The sequence below is a fragment of the Polyodon spathula genome, chromosome 8 (genome assembly GCF_017654505.1).
Source record: "Polyodon spathula isolate WHYD16114869_AA chromosome 8, ASM1765450v1, whole genome shotgun sequence".
In the NCBI taxonomy this organism is placed as follows: Eukaryota; Metazoa; Chordata; class Actinopteri; order Acipenseriformes; family Polyodontidae; genus Polyodon; species Polyodon spathula.
The window spans coordinates 26,424,703-26,448,728 of NC_054541.1; the positions used below are offsets into that span (position 1 = coordinate 26,424,703).

The 24,026-nt window shown below is 35.6% G+C and overlaps 1 protein-coding gene across 2 annotated transcripts; it reads right to left on the reverse strand.

The window, feature by feature from the left end:
• On the reverse strand, positions 1-23,356 carry LOC121319687 (synaptotagmin-10-like). Of its 2 annotated transcripts, none has more exons than XM_041257369.1 (7): positions 23,040-23,356; positions 18,654-19,011; positions 16,276-16,834; positions 4,542-4,662; positions 2,853-3,024; positions 1,699-1,828; positions 1-1,314 (listed from the first exon to the last, which is right to left on the reverse strand). In XM_041257369.1, the coding sequence occupies exons 1-7, from the start codon at positions 23,170-23,172 to the stop codon at positions 1,243-1,245; spliced, it is 1,545 nt and encodes a 514-aa protein (XP_041113303.1). In that variant the 5' UTR covers positions 23,173-23,356; the 3' UTR covers positions 1-1,242. The 2 variants fall into 2 exon arrangements, with proteins under 2 accessions (XP_041113303.1, XP_041113302.1); XM_041257368.1 differs by having other exon boundaries at positions 23,025-23,356.
• Positions 23,357-24,026: the final 670 nt, after the last annotated feature.

The following is a 24,026-nucleotide window of genomic DNA, read 5'->3' on the forward strand; positions in this document are numbered from 1 at the left end:
TCACTCTGTGTGGCAACCTTTTATTTTTAGCTTTGGTTTTTGTTTTTATTTCTTTATTAAATGTGACACTAGGGCTGCCATCGCTGGTACCCTTGTGTCAGTTTGGTGTTCAAATTAAATCTAGGCGCCTGTGCGGCGTATCAACGCCAATGCTCTGTGTCTGTATTTTCCAGTGACTACCCATGCATGTAACACGTCACCCTGTTACAAAGAGCCAAAAACATTTGTTTAAATGTGTACCTGTGCCTTTAAGACAAGTCAAGGATTTTGAATGAGACCTGTTTTTATTGCAGTTACATGAATAATTATTCTTCTTGTCCCTACCATATGACAAAGTGAATTGTACAGCACACTGTTTATCAAGCCAAAACAGCCAGAAATTTCCTTTAGGGTCATGCCACTCTATTAAAAAATAAATTAAGTGTGTGTAACAAAATTGTAAATTATGGGAAGACAAATGTATCACTCTAGTTTACTAAAAGTAATTGTAAACATAGCCACTGTGTCCTTATCTTTATTAAATTATATTTAAAAGGGTAGAAAAGTGAGAAAATGAAATACAATTTTAAAAGCACATTAATAAGAACATATAAAACTGTTCTGCCTGAGTTTCTTCATGCACTCACACTTCGAATATTTTGTTCTGTAATTTCAGAATTAACAACCCGGTTCCATTTCCAATGTTCTGTCAGGCTTATAATCAAACAGTGATAATTCAATAAGAACCCAATAAACCCAGCTGCACAATACAATAGCTTTACATATATTCAAGTATAAAGCCTTACGTTTGATAAATACTACACTTTATGCCTCAACTAGCTTGCATTGTATTCACAATACAAAACATTACAAGATAGGATTTTGATATGATATGTAGTTGTTTTGTAATATATTTAAGTACACTCTTGGGGATCTAAATCAAATGACAGCACCATAGATAATTTGTTAGCCATTACTGACACAGAAGAACAAAATCTAATAATAAAGCATTTAAAAGACTGCGATTATAATTTAACAGATCATATTGCCAATAATCAGGATTGTCTGTGACGTTTCAAAGGTCTGTGTTCCCAGATTAGCAAGTCTCAGTAACCTTAGTAATAATAATAATAATAATAATAATAATAATAATAATATAATAATAATAATAATAATAATAATAATAATAATAATCAGTTGTTTGATCCCCAGATGTACAGTAGCTTCTGACACTAAGAGCAGAGTCGACTTTATTAACTCCTTCTACGGTGTCAGGAGTGGTTTTGGTGATGGACAGGACCCTTGACTGTCGAAACTAGTTGCTTGTCTAGGCCACTGCGGAAAGCAAATAAAAAAAAAATCAATTTACTCCACAGAGAAAATTATTTTATGTTTTTACAGAGCTGTGATTACTTAGATCACAAACTGGCTTCAGAATCACGATATATATAGAATAATATATATATATATATATATATATATATATATTATATATATAAATTTATTTATTTATTTATTTATTTTTTCTGTCTTCATTTATAGTTGAGCAATTACAGATTATCATCCCTACCTTGTAACTTGACATGGGTAAACATAAGGACACTACAATATGTTTAGATTTGCAGTTTATCTTTGACACACTCACACACCTCCGACTAATTGCATTGTTGACAAAATTACTATCTTTACTTCCAAAAAGAAATGAGAAAAATCCCCTACCTCTACCAGTGCATGCCAGTGGGTTATTGGCTTGCGAGGATAGGCCAGCATTTCATTCCAGTGATCGCGTCCAAGACCTGTGGCTTCAGGCCCAGCTCTGCACACTCCAATCACCTCATTGTGGCCAACGCTGAGAAGAAGTCAGAGAAGAACTTCAGACACATTTAAAAACACATACAAATCTACACTGAAAAGATAAGTGAGCACAACACAATAATACTGCATCCATTGAAAGCTAAATTTTTTTGTATACAGAATGACCTAAAGCACTCCCTCCTCCCCTCCATATTTCACTGAAGCATAAATGATTGATGTCATATTAATAAATCTGATGAAGGCTGATGGAAAGGAAAATAAATACAAACATTAACTGCATTTGTTTTGGACTTGGAAGACATTTACAACTACTGGACACATATAATTCCATTAAACTATTTCTGTATTAACTTTATTACATTAATAAAATTGTTGTACATTTGCATTTTTTTTAATTATTATTCAATTAAACAAAAGCTGAAGCACAAGTCATCCAGAACAATAGAATGGCTTGTTTTATTACTTTCTATATGACAGTTCTAAATTAGGCCCCATTAATTAATTACAGATCAAGACTTACTATAACTACAGAAATCAATTCACTTTAATGATTCAGATTGTTTTCTGTTATGGTATTGCATGAGTGGATTGGAGATCATTAGTGAAAAGCGACTCAAACATGATTTGTTACAAATGTCAGCCAAACGAAATAGAACCACCCTGTACACCTCCAATTATAAAAAAAACAAAACAAAAAAAAAAACCAATTCCTCATCTGTGCTGCCTGACAAGCATTATGGAAATGTCAGTACGAGTTACCATATTTGTTATATAACAGCAACGGCATCAATGGGAAGCCTTTTCCACTGGTCTTCTGAAGGAATGCTACAAATTTGTTCTGTCTGGAATTCAACATCATTTTTTCTGAGCTCCTTTCTGTATAGTTCACTTATTATGTATTTTGAATGTAATTATGATTTGAATTTTGTTTCCCTCAGACGCTAATAAGTACAGTATGTTGTTGCATTGAGCAGCATGGTGATGTTTTGTGCAAATGTTCCTGGATAACAGAGGCAGGGCAGAAGATGAGCTGGTTAGCAGAAGCTGCAGACACTTACCGATCATAGTCCATCACCATGATGGCTATGCTGACCTGCTCCACATTCTCCGGGGGGATGTCGAAGATGATTGCCTCATTGTAAACTGGGTTCAATGTGCTCTTCTTGGTGGTGGTTTTCCGTTTTTTTAACCTTCGTCCATCACACAAAAGGGACACTTTAACATAAGGATCTGGAATTAAAACAGGAATATGTTTTCAGCTTTTCAGTTCTGATTAAGGCAGATGGCTGGTTTGGAAAAGAATCAAAGTTTATTTAGATTAAATCCTCCATACAGTATTTGTTTTCAAATTTAAAAAAAAAATACATACCTTTTTAATTCCTCTGAAGTTTCTCAAATATTTAATTTTAATGTGTAATGTAAAAAGATGAAGACCGATTATAATGACAATTTTATGTTATCTATATATATATATATATATGTGTGTGTGTGTGTGTGTGTGTGTGTGTGTGTGTGTGTGTGTGTGTGTGTGTGTGTGTGTGTGTGTGTGTGTGTGTGTGTGTGTACAAGCATGGGAACCAGTATCCTGTCACATTTAAATAAAATTATGCATTTCTTCACAATATTAACCAAAAAACTGCTGTTTTTCTTATGAAATGCATAGTAAAAAATGGCAGATAGAGATGTTGATGAAGCTAAATAATGAGACTTACGTGTTATCTTATAAATCAGTACAGCTTAAGTGTCTGCTCAACTTATTAGTATCATAACTTGAAAGCATGCCATTGATCAAATTAGAAATGATTTGGATTGATCCCATTCTCATCTAATAACTTACTGTTAAATGCATTAGAAAATTAATAATTTCAATTCTAATTATTAATATTCCAAGTTCAATAATTATGTTTGTTGGTACATGTATTGCATATAGAATTGAAAGCAACATAACTTGAACCCTGAAATAATACATTTTTAGATTGCAGTTATCTCCACCCAATTAGTTGCATACATTCAGTTCTCCAGATCCTAATTTTATCTTCCTGTTCACCATTTCCTTCATACACAAATATGAGAAAACATGATCATATTCAAATATAAACAGCAATTACAATTTAGTTTCACAGTCCATAGAATTAATCAATCAAATACAACTCAAACAGATTCTCATGTGTAATGTTTCACTGCATTCGTCTAAAAAAACCTTGCCAGGAAACAATTTAATGTATCACACTGATCGGTTTATTGGAACTATTCCAAACAACTCTTCAATATAATTCTCAATGAGGACAAAAAAAGTCACACTTAAAATGCTTGTTTGCGGTGAATTGGTGTTGCTTATGAGATTAATATAAACACCTGTGAGTATGACAATAACTTTTTTACACCAAAGAAGAACACATTCAATAAAGTCAATAAACCAAATCAGAAATAAACAACTCGATATTATTATTATTATTATTATTATTATTATTATTATTATTATTATTATTATTATAAAATTGTTTATTGTTGCATGTCAAGAATAATTATGCTTTCAATTGGATGGTTTAATAGAGGATGTTTTATAGAGGATTATTATTTTAATTTACAATTTACATGAACAGCTGTTATTATTATTTATTTTTTTTTTTTTAACTTTTGGAGTGAATGTGCATCTATTGCATATATGTAACAATAATTTACATTTTGCCACAAAATGAAGTACTTTGTATTGCATGCAATTTGAATCATGTTCTTATAGAGAATACCTGAGGAGCCTGTAATGTCCATTGCCTTGAGATTTCTGCATTTAATGACAGTCAGTGTCATTCTCCCAGCAGTTGGCAGGTAGCACAAAGAATACATGATTTCCCCCAAATCAACACTTTCCTGCAAGCAATAATGTAAAGAGTTAGGATTGAAATGCAGACTCTGTTGATCTTACAGAAAGGAAACAGCAAGTGCTGTAAAAATAAGAGAGTTGAAACATCATATTCAGAAGAACGACAGCAACATAATTAGTTCATATCAAAATTGAAAAAACGTTGGACTAAATTACTTTCAGAAATTATGTATGCGGTGTAGGCCTAGGTATTTAAAAAAAAAAAAAAAAAAAAAGTTTTATACAAGTCTTTATTTTTCACAGCAGCATTAAAGTAAAAATAAATAAATAAAAAAGAAATCACAATTCTCATATACAGCATTAATATAGCTCTTTAGTGCAAAGGCTGAAAGTATAAAAAAGCAGTCACACATGCCAAAATTGTTCAATGAATATAAATATTGCTAAATACTTAACAAATTAACAAATGGTGCTATGGCAAAAACAAGCAGGTTTTTTTCCCATCAAGATCACAGTAAAGGCAATTGCTAGAGCTATTTTTTTTTTCTTAAAGGGAATGTCAGGTGCTCCTAATTTGCTAGCAGCTTCTGACTCCCACTTTTTCTTCATTGATCAGTGCTAACGGAATTCCACCAGTGCCCAGCTCCAGCTTCCTTCAAAATCACAACATGAAGGGGACGGTACAGCACTTTGCCCTTAACGATTTTGGTTTCACTGTGTTTCATCAAAACCAGGCCCTTAGTGTTAATATGTGGCTTACCCATTCACCATTTTACAAATATAGTAGATTAGAATTCACCATGACCAGGTTCTCTATAAATGAGGGTGGGGCTTTAAAGATAAAAGGACATTTCCACTTACTGTATCTTACTCACAGATTTATAAGTGTAGCCTGCTTTACCAACCTGGATTTTATTAATTTTGAGAGAAGATCACAAATATCATCCATTAACAGAACAGCCTCAGACCTGGAAACCTTTCACTTGGTTATTAAGAAGCTGCTTATCAATGAGATTTTAGTAAAAACTAATTAAAATAATTGACATGTGTAAAGTACCCCCTTTTTGTGCATAGTATAATACTAATTAAACAATATTTCTCTATAAAATTGTATAGAAATTAGCTCTGTGTCACTAGTGGTTAAAGTTATGCACAAACAGTGGAATGGCAGTGTGGGGGAGGGGGGGGGCGGGTATAGATATTGTGAGCCAGCTAACAGGTTCACCATCAAGAGGCGCTCGTGGCGAGCTAGGAACGAGCTCACAGCTGCTCCAGATAACCAAAAGATAAGACATATGGCCAACGCACCTGCCTACCATGACGTCACGGAGTTAATAGACTAACAGGCCTCATTAACCTCAATTGGTCCACACCTGTAGCCTGTAATGGCCCATTTCCTGGACAATCATCTCCCCTTTAAAAAGAGCGCTTCTGTAGACGGTTGATCTCTGTCTTCCGACCCAAGAACCTCGTCTGAGATTATCTATGCCCGAGTATGTGTTTGGGTAAAATGAACATTTTTGTTGTATTCTATAAACTACTGACAACATTTCTCCCAAATTCCAAATTAAAATATTGTCGTTTAGAGCATTTATTTGCAGAAAATGACAACTGGTCAAAATAACAAAAAAGATGCAGTGTTGTCAGACCTCGAATAATGCAAAGAAAATAAGTTCAGATTCATTTTTAAACAACACAATACTAATGTTTTAACTTAGGAAGAGTTCAGAAATCAATATTTGGTGGAATAACCCTGATTTTCAAGCACAGCTTTCATGTGTCTTGGCATGCTCTCCACCAGTCTTTCACATTGATGTTGGGTGACTTTATGCCACTCCTGGCGCAAAAATTCAAGCAGCTCGGCTTTGTTTGATGGCTTGTGACCATCCATCTTCCTCTTGATCACATTCCAGAGGTTTTCAATGGGGTTCAGGTCTGGAGATTGGGCTGGCCATGACAGGGTCTTGATCTGGTGGTCCTCCATCCACACCTTGATTGACCTGGCTGTGTGGCATGGAGCATTGTCCTGCTGGAAAAACCAATCCTCAGAGTTGGGGAACATTGTCAGAGCAGAAGGAAGCAAGTTTTCTTCCAGGACAACCTTGTACTTGGCTTGATTCATGCGCCCTTCACAAAGACAAATCTGCCTGATTCCAGCCTTGCTGGGGGTGCTTCAGTAAGGCTGGAATCGGGCAGCTTTGGCATGAATCAAGCCAAGTACAAGGTTGTCCTTGAAGAAAACTTGCTTCCTTCTGCTCTGACAATGTTCCCCAACTCTGAGGATTGGTTTTTCCAGCAGGACAATGCTCCATGCCACACAGCCAGGTCAATCAAGGTGTGGATGGAGGACCACCAGATCAAGCCCAATCTCCAGACCTGAACCCCACTGAAAACCTCTGGAATGTGATCAAGAGGAAGATGGGTGGTCACAAGCCATCAAACAAAGCCGAGCTGCTTGAATTTTTGCGCCAGGAGTGGCATAAAGTCATCCAACATCAATGTGAAAGACTGGTAGAGAGCATGCCAAGACTCATGAAAGCTGTGCTTGAAAATCAGGGTTATTCCACCAAATATTGATTTCTGAACTCTTCCTAAGTTAAAGCATTAGTATTGTGTTGTTTAAAAATGAATCTGAACTTATTTTCTTTGCATTATTCGAGGTCTGACAACACTGCATCTTTTTTGTTATTTTGACCCGTTGTCATTTTCTGCAAATAAATGCTCTAAATGGCACTATTTTTATTTGGAATTTCGGAGAAATGTTGTCAGTAGTTTATAGAATAAAACCAAAATGTTCATTTAACCCAAACACATACCTATAAATAGTAAAACCAGAGAAACTGATAATTTTGCAGTGGTCTCTTAATTTTTTCCAGAGCTGTATATACATCATGGTTGTTTATTTGAAGCATATAACACCAAATTTGATTTTGTATGACATGAAAAAGATTTTGTATGATGGTATTTTTTTTTCTTTTTAAATATGGCCCCTTTCCAAGCATTCTAAAAGTTCTGCTAATCATCTTTAAAATTAGGCATGAGCACTTGATAGTAGACAGTGAAATTTAAAATGCATGAAACATATAAACCTTTTCAAGATACATTCAAATAAAATAAAATAAAATAAAACTTTATTTATATAGTGCCTTTCATGGCAGAGCTATCTCAAGGCGTTTAAGTTTAAAACATCAACAGTAAAACTACAAAAACTAGTACATAAAAAAGAGAGTACAGGGGTCCTACAACTGAACTCCCTACCATCTGTGTTTTTCTTAAAAGCCCATGGAACAGTAAGCAGCTCAGCATCCTGGGATGAGAGAGGCCGCCCAGGAATATAAGGGACTATAAGATCCCTTAAGTATGATGGGGCCAGATCATTCAGGGCTTTATAGGTTAAATGTAGGACCTTAAAATCAGTCCTAGTTTGCAACAGGAGTCAGTGTTTTTTTTTTTTTTTTTTTTTTTTTTTTGCAGAACCTTCTCCAGGGATAGACAGATAGTATATCTGGCTCAGATTGACAATGGATGAAGCTTAAATTAACTCTCTTCATTCTTAAAGTTGGTGGAAGAAGGGCAGTGGTTTCTCCAGCATGCACCTAGTTTCTGTTACCACCCACGCAGGAGGATCACTGTATGCAAATTTGTTTAATAATATATTGTTTGTGTTTGTGTGTAGTGTTCTTGACTAATTGCTTAACCATACTGAATATTATTGCTGACCAAATGGCCACACACTGTGTAATGCACAGAAAAATAAAACTGTTAATGTTATGTAACTAGTTACAAACAGTCCATACATAAAACAAATACACTATTATTGCTTTCTTCAAGGTATATTTTCCTGGGTGTGAGGGAGAACCTTGTCGCTGCTTCTTGCGCGGATATGTGCAGCTGGGACGCGTAAAAGGAGGTGTGGCTAGGCAACCAATTGAGCAGGTAGGCTCGCCTGGCGCTGAGCGGATCAAGAGTTCTCGATTAGCTGGGGGTGTGGCCAGGGAGGCTGCGCACAGCTAAAAGAACATCTGTGCCACAGCTCGAGGCAACTGCATCACCATGCAACACAGAGGGCTGCTTTGTTTACATCAAGGACAGCATCTGCTCCGCAGGATAATTTCTATGGAATCATTCAACTGCAAGACATTGCCTGTGAAGGCGCTGCCCAGCCAGGATTGTCGTCAGGGCCGAGAGTCGCTGGGAGGCCAGTTTATTAGGTTAGTTTAGGGGATGTTGATCCCACCCAGTATAGAGAAGGTTTAGTAGTGTAGTAGGTTCCTGGAGCGGGACGTCTCTTTTAGTGAGGCTAGCGCTCGTCTTGTGTGGCAAACCTTTATTTTTAGCTTACTGTGTTTACTTTATTAAATCTGATACAAGGGTTTCCATTGCTAGTACCCTAGTGTCAGAACCTGTGTGTTATTAAATCTGCCTACCTGTGCAGCGTATCAACACCCAGTGCTCTACGTCTGCCTCATGATTAATCAGTGACGACCCACGTACATAACACATCCCTGTTACATATGGTGTCAGTGGTGGTATGTCACTGGTCCTGCTGAGTCAAGGTAGGATAGTCAGAGCAGTTGGCTTCCAGTATATACAAGCAGAACCACGTGAAGATCAGCAGCCACGAGAAATGCTGATGAAGGAGCAACAGAGACGTGGGTGAAAAGCCAGAGGGTGAGGAGTTACCGTCCTCAGAAGCTAAACTAGGAGGAGGGTTTTATAGTGTAGTAGGTTCCTGGAGAGGGACATGTCTTTTAGTGAGACTAGCACTCGCCTTGTGTGGTAAACTTTTACCTTTAGCTTTGTTTTATTTTCTTTATTACCATTGCTGGTACCCTAGTGTCAGCACTTGAGAGTTATTAAATCTGACTCATGATTATTCAGTGACTACCCACATACGTAACACTTCCTCTTACACTAGGATGCAAACCAATTTTTAAAATGACTTTCCCTGACATATTGAATGTTTAATAAGTATAACAGGTGGTGTTCTGTGCCTCTCATTAAAGTTGTAAGTATAGCTGGCAGATTTCTGCGCTTGCCCGGATGTTCAGTCAGCAACATGTGGCCCAGCTGGTGCTTCAATTGCTGTATGATGTGCTGTTATATAGTGGGAATTATGCAAATGTTATCTTTGCCTACTATTTCTAGCATTAAAAAAACAGGGCATGTAAGTTTCTTTGGATTATCTAAGAATAGATCAATACAAGGTACAGTAGCATCACAATTTACTCAGGTTGTTGCAACAAACCAAAGGTCAAATTAAAACCTTGTATGAGAAATGAAATTCATTTAGATTCTGTATCTAATACAGGAATTTGAAAAAATACAATAGTGAATGCAGCCTATTAAATACCTAAATGCCAGCTGAAGTACATTCAGAGCAGAAGCAGCACATAACTGACCTTTCATTATAAACTAAAACATTAAACAAGGAAGGAAAACATGCTTTTCATATTATAGCTATAACTAGAGAATGCATCAAGTGTACTTGGGACATGAAGCAATAAAAACACACTACTAGAGTTAGAAGTTTCAGTAGCCGCAGAAAATGATGATGTCATTGGGATTACCAAAAGTAGCCTACCTCTTAAGCGGCAACAGGAATACTTAATTAGTGGGTTTAGGAGTAGAAGACAGAGCAGATAAGGAGGAGGGGTGGTGATGTATATTAGAGATAGCATAGAGGTAAAACCAGTGGACACAGGTGGAACCCAAACCACCTGGGTCTAGGTAACCGATACATAAAAAAAAGGGACTGATGCGCAGTTTGCTACTGACTGCCAAACATAGATACCAATGACAGTACCTTTTAATATCAATTAATTTATTTTTATACAGTGCTTTTAATGGCAAGTCATCCCAAAGCACTTTACAAAACAAGCAGAAATTAAAACATTAATTACAACAGTTAAAAATACTAACAATTAAAATATAAAATGTCTATTTTTCATAAGCGTGGAAAAAACAGTACATTTTTAATAAAGACTTAAATTCCTCCGGTGTCAGGGAATTCCAGGGGAAGACAGCACAAGTAGAAAAACTATGACCTCCCAGAGTGACATACCTAAATAAGGGAATGGTCAGCAACTTAAAACTTGAAGAGCATAGTTGACATCTAGGGATAAAGGGATGCAGCAATTCAGATAAATATGTAGACCCTATTCCCCGAATAGCCTTATCAGTTAAGAATAAGATCTTAAATGTAATACGAAACTTAGCTACAGTAAAATTAGAGAGGTTCAGAGTAGGTTAATTTTCTATGGTAAAATTGGTGTTAGCATTAAGTGACAGCAAAGAACATATAATGGATTCAACATTATCTATGTCAAGATTAGCAAAATCCGCACAGTTTCTAGAGGAAGTAGAGCCTGCAGTATGGTCCAGAGGTAAAATTTTGCTAAAGTACTGTTCAGGAACACCATGCCATGACACTCAGTAATAATGGCCGAGTAATAAACTCTTCTAGCTGAAAGAGTATGATTAGAAGTAGATAAATGTTTCTTCTAGATCTCCCTATAGACAGTCAAACCTGAGCTCCTCCATTTACATTCAAGTTTACGTCAAATCCTTCAAATTCTGAGGTATCAACTGGAGCAGCCCCACAGATTGTGGAGTGACGTCTATAAATGCTGGAGGTGGCAAATTGTTTTTTCCAAGCACATACCAGAGAGCGTGTGCCTTCAACAAGTATCAAACACAATAGAAATCACAGGACCACTGGGAATAAACAACTACAACATAATTTGAACTCTACAGGAAAATCAAAATAGCAACATCCAAAATGCTGGTCTGCAACTTCCAGAAGGCCAAAGAATGAGACAGAGTCTTCACACACAGACTGGGAGAAGACACTGAAGGGAAAATCTGAGAAAGGTGGATGGAAAAAGAGACATAATACAAGATGAATTTAAATCCAAGGAAGTTGTGATGAAGTTGTGTAATGCACTGGTGAGACTGCACTTTGAGTACTGTGTCCAATACTAGTCACCACAGTACTTAAGGGACATTGTGGCCCAGGAGAGAGTGCAACAAAGAGCAACCAGACTAAAAATCTTAAAGGAATGAGCTACGAAGATAGGCTAAAAACTGGATTTATTTAGCCTAGGAAAAAAAAATTGTGGGGATATGATTGTCTTTAAATTCTTAAAAAGAGTTGATAGAACCAGAAGTTGGACACAGTTGGAAATTAAGGAGACAGACCTACAGTATGACAGAGGGAGGGAGACACTGCTTCACATAGAGTGGTTAGAGTATGGAATGGGTTACCTTGTCACGTTGTTAAAGCAGAATCAGTTGGATTCTTTAAGACCCAACCCCATTCTGAGATCAGATCATTTACTAGGAACTGGTTCGCCTCCACTCGTTTGCAAATGTTATGTGATTCCTTATATATATATATATATATATATATATATATATATATATATATATATATATATATATATATATATATATATATATATTATATATATAGGAAGAGAGATATAGTATATAATATGAGGAAAGTCCTATCATATAATGATATAGGAAAGTCTGTCATTTGTGAGGGAGGATAGGCTATAAGAATTCTGAAGTGTATCTGACTCAACTTTTTTTTTACTGAAAGAACCTTTGTCTTGTGTTTCCTGTAATGCTATTTATTACAGATGACAAAACAGTGTATTTTTACATTTCTTACGAATTTGATTTTATATTTGTTCACATTTCAGTGCAACCTAATATACATATTTTTTTTATTTGCTTAAATATTCCTTAAACTTTGATTTGGTTGAATATGTTACTTTATTTAAAGAAATATGTTAATCCTGATGAAAATTACTTATTGAATACTCATTTTATAATTAATTTAAAATCTAATAATTTAAATGTTATTTCTAACCACATTTTAAAAGAGCACAGTATAGAACAGTATACAAAATACAATTATATACCCAACCTTAACTTGAAAAATACAAATACTTTGTAATAAAATGTATGGTTATATAATAATAATCTACTGAGTTAGTTAAATATGATGCAATCAAAAACACTGATGTACATTTAAAAAAAAAAAAAAAAATTAACTCACAACTTAATGCTGAAAGCCTTGACATTTTGATTTTTCTAAAGAAACACATGAACTAACATTGTACTTTAATAGTTATCAAACACAATGCTTAGTATTTTTTTTCCCTTTCTCAGAAATGTGATATGGAGATTTGTTTAATTAAGTTAAATCTGATATCCTAGAAACTATAGCCGACATACTGCTTTTTCAAACTCAAACAAGTGCTATACTACTTAGTGGTAAACACATATAATTGATTTTCAATTGAATCTGTGTATAGATCTGAAATATTTTCAAATCCGTCAAGCAGAGACGAGTTTTTCATAAGTATCGAGATATGTATCGTATCGTGACCCTGGTGTATCGTCTCACCCCTAACCACTATTATAGCCATTACCAGATTTGGGTATACTGTATCTGGTTATGTATTGGTCTTGTGGAGAATCATTCCTTAAGATTTTCACCTCTTATGCATCAATAGACAATAAGCCATTTGATTGCAAACATTTGTGCCAAGAGCATAGTTTTGACACATCATATGTACAGAAATTTACTAATTATAATACATTCATGTTCTGTAGGAAGTTTCTTTCAAAAGAGTTTTGTAATTTTATTACAGTTAAAGTTTAATTTATGAATTAAAGTATGAACATACCTGCGGAATTTTAAAGAAATTTCATTATGAACAGGATCCATATCCTTTTTTGTTATTATATATATATATATATATATATATATATATATATATATATATATATATATATATATATATATATATATATATATATACACACACACACACACTATAGCCACACTCTATAGTATGAACACACTGCTTCGAAATCTAACATGAAATACTGTACTACTACCATGGCTTCCATTAGACTTTTGCGTTTTGTTTTTTTTTTGATTACATGACGTTAAATAAATGTTTGGACTGCACTACAGTAGCACTTTGTTTTTCATCATTCAAGATTAAATAAACAGACTTCTGTTGTCAATTTGTGTTGATTATTTGTGGGATGCACAGTGTGCAAGCACATTACTCATTTCAAGCCCTGGAAAATATTTCTCAAGTTCCAAAGAAAAAATAAAACAGCATATGAGAATCTCAAAATTAAACAAACAATTGTAAATCAATGATGACATGTAATTTTTTGATAAAATGTTTTTTTCATGGGTAATACATTAAAAGGGAAGTTTCTAATTCCATTTGGTTGTAAAAATCAAGTCCCCTTGTCAACGCTACAAGGAAAATATGTCAGAAGTGACTATTAGTGGTGAACATGCCTCCAGTTATATGCCATGTCCACAGTCATCACTGACGAGCTTGAGAAGCGCAAAGCCCTGGCAGGCCGTATTTAATATTCTGTCATTTACAATGTAAATATAGAAACCAGATTGCTTTTAGTCAAATACCACACTGAGTGACCGGCAGGTCATTCAAGTGCTTGTTTTATGCCTCCAGGTTTCTAAGGAATCATTTTTGTACGAATTATAGCATGCTGTCAAAGGAACATGTGGTACCATACAATGAATGAGAATCTCAAAATTAAACAAACAATTGTAAATCAATGATGACATGTAATTTTTTGATAAAATGTTTTTTTCATGGGTAATACATTAAAAGGGAAGTTTCTAATTCCATTTGGTTGTAAAAATCAAGTCCCCTTGTCAACGCTACAAGGAAAATATGTCAGAAGTGACTATTAGTGGTGAACATGCCTCCAGTTATATGCCATGTCCACAGTCATCACTGACGAGCTTGAGAAGCGCAAAGCCCTGGCAGGCCGTATTTAATATTCTGTCATTTACAATGTAAATATAGAAACCAGATTGCTTTTAGTCAAATACCACACTGAGTGACCGGCAGGTCATTCAAGTGCTTGTTTTATGCCTCCAGGTTTCTAAGGAATCATTTTTGTACGAATTATAGCATGCTGTCAAAGGAACATGTGGTACCATACAATGAATGTACAGTGTAATAGGCTTATAAACAGAACACACTCTCATTAAAACTACATTAATTATATTAACACCTGCTTTTTATTGCAATCTGTATCATTAGTTTTCTGGAGAAAAAAAAAAAAAAAAACGTTTATGTTTCTTGCATCAGAACACCTTTTCAAACCTGAGCCAAGAAAATTATCATAACTGTTACCACACGCATGAGGAAGGCCCGAGATATAAAATGAAAAGAGAAGCTTTTGAATGGATGAGCAAGTTTCAGAATCTGTTAACAGTTCAGTTATATTAGGAAGTTCACTTCATAAGATTTTAATTTAATAGGCAGTTCAAACTGCAAAAATCTAAGAACAGATAGATAACAGGCATCTGTTATATTACATTTAAAGATTAACAGACAAACACATTTCCTTATAGTATATAGTAGTAACGTACTTCAGTGATGTGATATTTACCTGATTAAGACAACTACAAACAAAACACAAGCTATAATAATGAACAGCTTTCAAAACCACTGAAACTTTTGTGCACAGAGCAATGATTTCAGGACTATCTACAGTTACTATGTATTTTGCAATCTCTCTGTTTAGTAATGATTTAGATTTATGCTTTAGAGCCCATATTTCTCTATGCCATTAAAATCCAATGTAAAAGTTACAATGGCACCACAATGTAAGTGTCTAGCTCTTAAAGCCTTTGAACGGCTCACACAAAACAAAAGAAACCAATTAAGAAAGAAAATAAACACAGTGAAAGCATCAACCCTACCTCCTAAAGTGGTGTAAATGTTTTGTGTCTGCTTGTATGTGCTCTTCTGAGGACCATTAAAGGCACTGCAAACCTTCAAAATATTAATGGCAAAATTCTGACTATGTAAGTGACCTGGAAGATTATATTAGCAATATTAGTATTTTCTTTTGAGTTTCTTATAAGAACACAAGGCAGTGAATTGGTATTTCTGTCATTACATCTGTGGTTTTAGTGTTTTGTTGTGGGTTAAAATACAGCAAGTTTTCTGTTATATTTCTATTCTAAAAAGACATCAGTAGCAGCGAGTGTATTTTGTGTTTGTAATCCAGTTTCTGCACCAGATTCACAAATTGTCAGGTTCATATATTAGCTCTTAGTTACTGAGAAAAAAGGGCAGTGACCAGGGTCATGATTCTCAAATGTATATAGTTTACTTTATCAAACATGAGGAAAACTATCCAAAAAAGGCAATCCGCTTTAACAGTAAAAGCTCAGTTTCACTGGGACCTATTAATTTACTTATTTCTAATGGACACCTCAATATCACTACTGTATACCAATTGTCTACCTATTCTCAATGACTGCCTATCTTGCACCTTAGAATACCATTTACATAATACTAAGCCAATAAGGGACTGAAGTACTCTTGAAATTACATTTTTTAGACTGTGTGCATACTGTCTCATACAACAGTTTCATGCATATCAAACCATTGCTGTGTTTTAAGGATGCTTGTAGGCTACCTTTTGAGAGTATAGACCCTGTCCACAAAGGTCTGGCTCATAAATTACCTTAAATGTATTTAATTAAATATGTAATAGTATCAGTCTTTAAATTACAACAATATTTATAGGAACATTTTAAATATTTGTTGATGTATTTTAGGTACCATACTCACTGCGGTGGCACAATGAATGTCCTTCCAAACAGCTGTTTCCCTGGAGAGATCAGACACCTCAAACAGATTGTCCACAACAACTTCTCCAATCATATCGTGACTGGAGAACCTGTCAAAGTCATACACACTGAAGTGAAGCTTCCTGTTGCTTAACTGATCATACACCACAGGAAACTGAAAGGTCTCATCAAAGATGGGATCAAGAGTCTTCCTGTGCACTCGAGTCTGAAACTTCTTTTTTCTGTCTGGAAGCAGATAGATCTTCACATAGGGGTCGGAGGTCCCTGTAAAGTCCTTCGCAGGCAGCTCTAAAGCTTTGATAATTTTAACTATAAGCATCTCGTTCTCATAATCATACTGAAGCGTGAAGTTCAGTTTTCCACAGGTTTCAATGTTCTCATCTGGGTTGTCCTCAGAATCGACAGACTTCTGTTTATAAAGTTCTGGCTTTATGCGCCCAATGCTGATGGTTGTCTCTCTCCTCTGAAAGCTGTCCATGCTAAAATCCACACTCGACACATGCATTTGTCGTGGCAAATGCCTCCTAAACGAATTATGCCTGTCACAAAAAAATATATATATATACATACTGATTAAATGGTGGACAGCAAACAGGCTTTTGATCATGTATGACAGGGATAGGCAATCGTGGCTCTTCCAGTCTATTCAATTGTAGGACTTTTTTTTCAAACAGTTCCAATATTATTTAATTGTCCCTGATGAAGATCAATTAAACAATTAAGGACCTGGTTGGGACTTCCAATGTCTAGCATTGGTCTCCTATCCCTATTGTACTGTATGAAGTTATACACCTCCAAAAACAATACATATACACACACACACTATATATCATGTAATCAATTCATTTAAATAAACATTTCCCCAACCTTAGCACAATGCTTGTGTCACGTTATATAATGTAGTTCCCTGATGTTTTTGTTTTGCCGCCTTGGTAGAAAATAATTAAATGTTGTAAATAATACCAGCAAATGCTTTGAAGTCAGTTATGCACCGCACAGTTTATCAAAGTCAAAGATGTTGCTAATGTACCTGTATATCCTGTCAAGCATGGGTTTGTTTAGTCCATTTTGATTTAAAAAAAATAGCTAAAACAGCAATAACTGACCAACAATATTGTTTTTTTTTTTGCAGTATTGGAAGTACATACTTGTGTTTTCTTCCCATTAGTGTGAGTAGGCTTTTTCAATAGATTTTCTGTGCCAGCCTGTTTCCTAGCAACTACAACACTTTTCATCAGTTGTTTAAAGCAGTGTACAAAACAATGTACTGTAAGTGTGATTGAAATTACCTAAAATGTGAATGCTAAAGATTCAAATTGCTGGACTGCTTTATTCAGAAAAGAGCCATTTTCATATACTGAAAGAGACAGTATATTAATAAAGTTAATACTTGGGGCCACATTCCCTGCAAGGTAGAGGCAGTGGAGGAGGGGGGCCAAAGAAACAACAAGAGGGCTATATATTGGGTTTGATGGTTGCGTAGTTGCTTATTGGGTGGATTCTCCTTTCAGAAATACAAGCAAGTTTCCAAGATTCAAACACAAACCATTTAACCACATTGCATTTTTTTTCGTTACATTTGTTGTCATTTGTTCATTAAATTAATCCAGATTTAAAGCATGCAGTAGTTATCGTAATTTGCAAAAAGCAAACAACCTCATTATGGTCACTAAACTAGCAAAGTGAAAAAAGCGCAAAAGACTATTAATGTGCTAACGCACTGCATTACAAACATCCCCGATACTCCAGAATGTATTTTATTTGCCAAGTTCATCACACTTCAATTTAGATAAATGTATGACATTGCAATTGAACACAACATACTCCCTGGTGTGGTCTACAACTCCATTCTGTAATAAAAGCCTGGTCCTGAAACTGCACTAAAGCACATAATGATAGGCTAAACTAAATGTCAGTAGTTGTTGCTTGTGGGAGAAGTAATGCAGCTGCATGGTTGTTTCCAGTGGGAATCAGAACTCAACAGCACATCAGTTCCACTTAGCCACCGTTTTAATTATATAGTGCTCACTGAATTCTCTGAGTCACAGTGCAAATAGGCAACTAGCTGATGGTTTAATTACAGGGGTATTTTACAACTGCATTGTATCTTTCTTTTTTAGTGTCTTGTGTGTTTGGGGTGATTATAGGGATGGTGTCAATGGAGCTTGTTTCTCTTTTTGGGGTTTTATATACATTTATATATCTTAATACAGCCGATTATATCAGCGGAGCAATTTTACTGCAACATTTTACATTCTTGTGACATTAATAGATGACACATGTATTTTTGTTTCTTTACTAATAATACCATTATGACACTTTGTGTGTGCTTGCTATCAATTCCTTGCGTACAGATACCTGGATGATGAGGTGGGCTCTGTGATCTGCCTCTGTATTCTGGTTTGCCTCATGAGGTGCTGCTTCAGAGCTGTCTGCACCTCGGCTGGGATGTCTGGGGAAGTCTGGCTGATCTTCATGGCAGCCTCCATAAGCTTAACAGAGCTCTTCCCATTTTCCTTTATCTCCTTTTTTTTATCAGTTTCCACCACCTCTGCAGGCGGGCTGGGGGTATTCTGGGGGACGTTATTGTCATGAGAGGTGAGAGCTTTGCTCTTCCAGCATGGCCAACAAAGCTTCCAAAAGACAAAGAGAGAGACTACCAACAGGGCAAGCCCACAGAAACTGACGACTACAGCAAGGAGACTGACTGAGATGTCTACAAACAACCAGACAGTAAAGACAAACAACCAGCATGACAGACAAACACGGAGGAGAGAGAGGAGAGAGGAAAGGTAGCTGTGAGAAAGCAGAGGCTTCAGATAATGTCAAAGCATTTAACATTTAATACTGTTCAACTTGTTTTTTTAAAAGAATGCATGTAAGATTTAAAGCAGATAGGACCAATAACTTTACTAGATACAATACATGGTTTGTGCCAAATTAAAGAGTAAAACCATTAGCTTCCTATACTCTGTCTTCCGTGTATGTTTCCATGATGCTGCTTCACTACAATTACTGAAATGGGGGCACCAGCATAGGTAATAAACTCTTTACACTTTGAAGGCTCTTGAGCATATGCACCTGTAAAAAATGGCTTTGTTATACACCTTTATGATGCAAATTGTTTACATCTTTGTTAGTCAGTATATAGAAATTCAAGATCAAGGTAATGAAGTTGCTAAAAGAAGTCCACTCTGACTGCATCATACAAACGTGTTCTCCACCAGCCTAACAAGAGCTTCTAGTGTATATACAAGTGCACCACTGCATCCTTCCTCACTTCAGTGGGCAAACAATGTTTGCTTCCCTTTACATGACAATGCAATTTATTTTAAAAGAGAGTGACTCAGACATAGGTGCAAGAACCTGATGTGGTCATTGGATCAGATAAAAACTGAAATTCCCATATGTGAAAAAGTACGATATTCAGTCACAAAATATAATTGGTTGCTGGCTAAAATCCCCAAATCAGGGTCAGGGTTATATTAACAATGGACCTAGATTGAATGTCACACTGGAGACTTAAAACCTTTTCATTTTGGCTGATTATTGATGTGATTTAGGTTAACAAATCACCCATAATTTAGTAAGATAAAGCAGTGCAAAAGTCTGTTGTGTTGCCAAGCAATTTACTAGTGTTGTGCCTTGAATACCTTCTGTAATGTTGGTCTGCATTAACTAGATATTTCTGTCAGTTTGCCTAGCAGCTGTTCTTCTCAGTGTCGGTAATGCTACTGAACACAAAATATATGCTGGATCCGAAGCAACCGTACCCAGCAGGGATATAGCTTTGAAGATTATTTTTTTTTAAATCTTTGAAGGTAAAGGGTCTTTGAACCGAGCTGTGATTCAAATTGATTAGTTGTCTTTTTGAAACATTTGTAGAACAAATGATAACTGCCACAAACATACTTTGGCTGTTCTAGAAATGCCACACCTGTTGTATTGAGAGTAATAAAAGTGAATACAATACAACACATTTCTTACTATTAATTAAAAATAAAATAAATAATACACTTAGTAATGGAAAAACAATGAATTACTTGGAAAAAAACGCTCTCATTGTTAACTTGAACACAATAAATGTTTGGCTTTATTGAAACAGGATTATTTCATAAAAGTTATTCTTATCTTACAGTTAAACAAGGAAAAAACCTGTACTGATCTGGGAGACATTATTTTTTCATATTCGTTTGTTTTATTAGTTAGCCTGATGCCATATACTGTAGCAGGCATTCAGAATAGCAAAAGACAAACTATAGCTGACATTCCATGCAAGAAAGGCAGTCAACCTGTTGCATTCCTGCATGAACTTGAAATACTGCAACAGAAAGAAATGCATGATTCCAATGTTTTAAGCAAAGCTTAAAGCAAACCAAACCCTACTTACAATTGTATTATGTGTTTGTCAAAACAAGTAAGATAAATGAGTTCTGGAAAAAACCTACATAACAAATAACATGTTTTGTGAAAAGCGAAGCTGTAAAAAATATATTAGCCAAAGACATTGGTCTTTTCCTTTGTCAGTGAAGCATAAAACTCCAATCTGAGGCCACAAATACAAACAAGTTAATCTCTCCAACACCCACACAAACTGCTGTACTCGTTTTAGTAGCTGTCACATCCCACATATTTGAGCTCAGTGTGCACGGCTGTCAGATATAACAATGTAAAATTACAGGAGAAGTAGAAGGAAATGAAACAACAGCCAAGACTGGAATCCAGTTTGCCTGAGCTACCTTTATCTGGTTTGCTGCTCATCCAAGAGAAAGATGCCTAAACATTTCTGCCACTCTACTTGCCCTCCAAGGCAAACCTCTGAAACGAATGACGAACACCTACAAAATATTTTAGCTGTATTCTGGAACTATCATCCCTGATCAAGGTCATCCTCGAGAGGACATCACTTTTTCACTTGTCTGAATCACTGTCTTGTTTCCAATTAAACTGTGAAGACTGTATAGTGCACCCTACTCAAGGTATTGCTGCTTTCAGAATGACCACTGGAGATATCGAGCGGTATCTCTGGGTATTTGTAAGGTAGGTGTGAAGCCTTAAATCAATGTATTTTTGCACTGCACATTACCTTCTAATTTCCACCTTCAAAATGTGCCATGAGGTAAACAAGTCAGGCATATGGTTTTAGGAATGCTAGGTAAATTACTTAACAGTATGTTTGCAATAATGAAAGCGATGAATAACAGAATTTAAGTCAGTGGAAGCCATTGTTTAGTTTAAACTGTATTGCGAGAATGTATGGTATAGTAGTTAACAGAACAGAGCAATTAAAACCTAAGATAATGTGCACCCTCAAAATGCATCATTTCTAATTATAAAACTGAATCTTACAAAATTGTATCAAACTATATCTATCTTCTGCATGTGTCCACAGTATCTCTTATTTTCCATTGTTGCCTGTAGAGGTACTGAATACATCCTGTTCCATGCTCATTTATTATTTGTGCCATAAAATTGTCATCAACAAGTACATTTCAAAAATATCCAGGCTGATACAAATAAATTACCATTGAAAATGTGCAAGTGTTTAAAATGTAATCTGTTAATTATCCTAATAGTATGAGATAGCAGTATTAGTGTTTCAACTGTGAAGTTCAAATCACTAATTACCTTCTCATGGGAATTAACTCCATATGGACTTGGCTAATTAAAACATAGCTTCACAAATCTATCACTAAAACCTAATTGCTATCAATTACAAAATCCTATCCAATGGGTTACTCATTTGTGGTACTGAAAAGATTAATAAAATTAATGTAAGGATATTTAAATAATAATACAATACAAATACATAATATTGTGATACCTCAAAGGCATGCCTAAATACCAAAGGCAAAGTAAATGCCATGCAATATCAACAATGGTTTACAACCTATCGTTTATTTAATGTTCGCACTGAGATTTTCAAGCAACATATGAATGGACAGAATGATCCATTCAGAGATTTGTGTATGGTTCTTGCAGACTGAAGTAATATATATAAGCATCCAAAATCAATACATGTCTGTCATAAAAAACTATACCTGATATTCAACGCAAGAAAGGCAGTTAACCTGTTGCATTACTATATAAAGTAACAGGTGGACGTGTATTGTTTCAATACTTTATGTGAAGCATAAAGTAAAGCAAACCCTACTTATATCTTTTATCATGCATTTGTCAAAACAAATAAGAAAAACGGGCTGTAGAAAATGCCTATCAATCAACAAACATGCACGTTTCAAAAACAAAAATCAACTAGACAAAAAAAAAAAAAAAACGAAAAGCTTTACTATGAATCACACTAAAGAAGGTAATGATAAAACGCTGGCTGGTTTATGTGTTTTAAAGAAAATAACGCATACCAAAAAATCTAATTCTTACGAAAACACACTGAAAACATGTCGCGTATCATTTTGTCGATTATATTAAGTTAATTTATTTACTCTGTTAGAGGTGTGTTGTTTTGTGACAATTCATGCTGTAGAAACTGTATTAACCAGAAAAAAGCTGTCTTTTCCTTGGTCAGCAAGGCGTAAAAACGCCAATCTTGCCACATAGGAAAAAGTTAATCTTTCCGACGCCCACACAAACTGCTGCACTCGGTTTAGAAGCGTTCACATCCCACATAGTTGAGCTCAGTGTGCACAGCTAACAGGTAGCACAATGTAAAATTACAGGAGCAGTAGGAGTAGCAAATGAGACAATAGCCAAGACTGGAATCCAGGTTACCTGCGCTACCTTTACCTGGTTTGCTCCTCTCCACTGGAAAGATGCCTAAACATTTCTCCGACTCTACTTGCCCTCCTAGGCAAAGGTCTGAAACGATCTGCAGAGCCTTCTTACACAGGCTTATACTGTCCTCTGTTTGGATACTCATGTCTCTCCCCTAAGCCATGGCTTGCTGAAGGATTCGTGGAAAAAAAGACTATTTATCAAGGCACCATCTGCACTACAGCAAGCAGCAGCGGTGTTAGAGAGTGGAAAAAATGCACAACGCAGTCACTCTCATACTGTCCATGAAACAAGACTGACTCCCAGTGCGCTCTGGCTCCGCAGCTTCTTTTGAACACAGACCATTCTGCACCTCTCGAGTTTCCATACCAGAGCTGTCCAATAAGAATGCAGCCTTCCAGGTTGGGAGGGAGACATGTGGTTAGTTCTTAAAAAGACGGTGAATCATCTGTGAGGTTTAAGGGTTGTGCACTCCTCTATGGCTTCACCATGCAACCAGCATTGAACAAATAATCCTATTTTGGAGTTCACCATGCATAATTTTGAATTATATTTGTAAACACTAAATTGAAAGTAACACTATTCATTGCTGAATATTAATTAAATGTCTTGATATTAAATATAATATATTGAATGTAAGTGCAACAAATATTACTTGCCAGAACATCACATATAAAAGTATGACGTTAATGGGACAGAACAAGAGTAGAAAGATTTGGAAAGAGATCCTGAAGGAGCATTAAACGAACAGAGGATTTAACAATGTGGGAAAAGTATTAAAAAAAAAAAAAAAAACATATACAGCCTGATTTTTAAAAGGCACATTTTTAGAGAGATGACAGAGGTCACGATGGAGTAATGTCCCCTTCACTTTTTCAATGATGGGGAAATGTCCCCCTCACATTACAGGAGTACTAAAACTGTTATTTCGCAATAACTTATTGGTATAATCACTAGTGAGTATAGAAGTCAATGGGAAGAAAAATGGGATCGGATCTG

Bases quoted from the DNA above. Each gene is read 5' to 3' on its own strand.
- LOC121319687 (XM_041257368.1), bottom strand. From the start codon at position 23,172: ATGAGTATCCAAACAGAGGACAGTATAAGCCTGTGTAAGAAGGCTCTG. The intron at 19,012-23,024 runs GTAACCTGGATT...GGTTGTTTGTAG, and splicing joins ACCAGGTAAAGGTAGCGCAG to ACATCTCAGTCAGTCTCCTT. The intron at 16,835-18,653 runs GTATCTGTACGC...TTTTTGTGACAG, and splicing joins GAGCCCACCTCATCATCCAG to GCATAATTCGTTTAGGAGGC.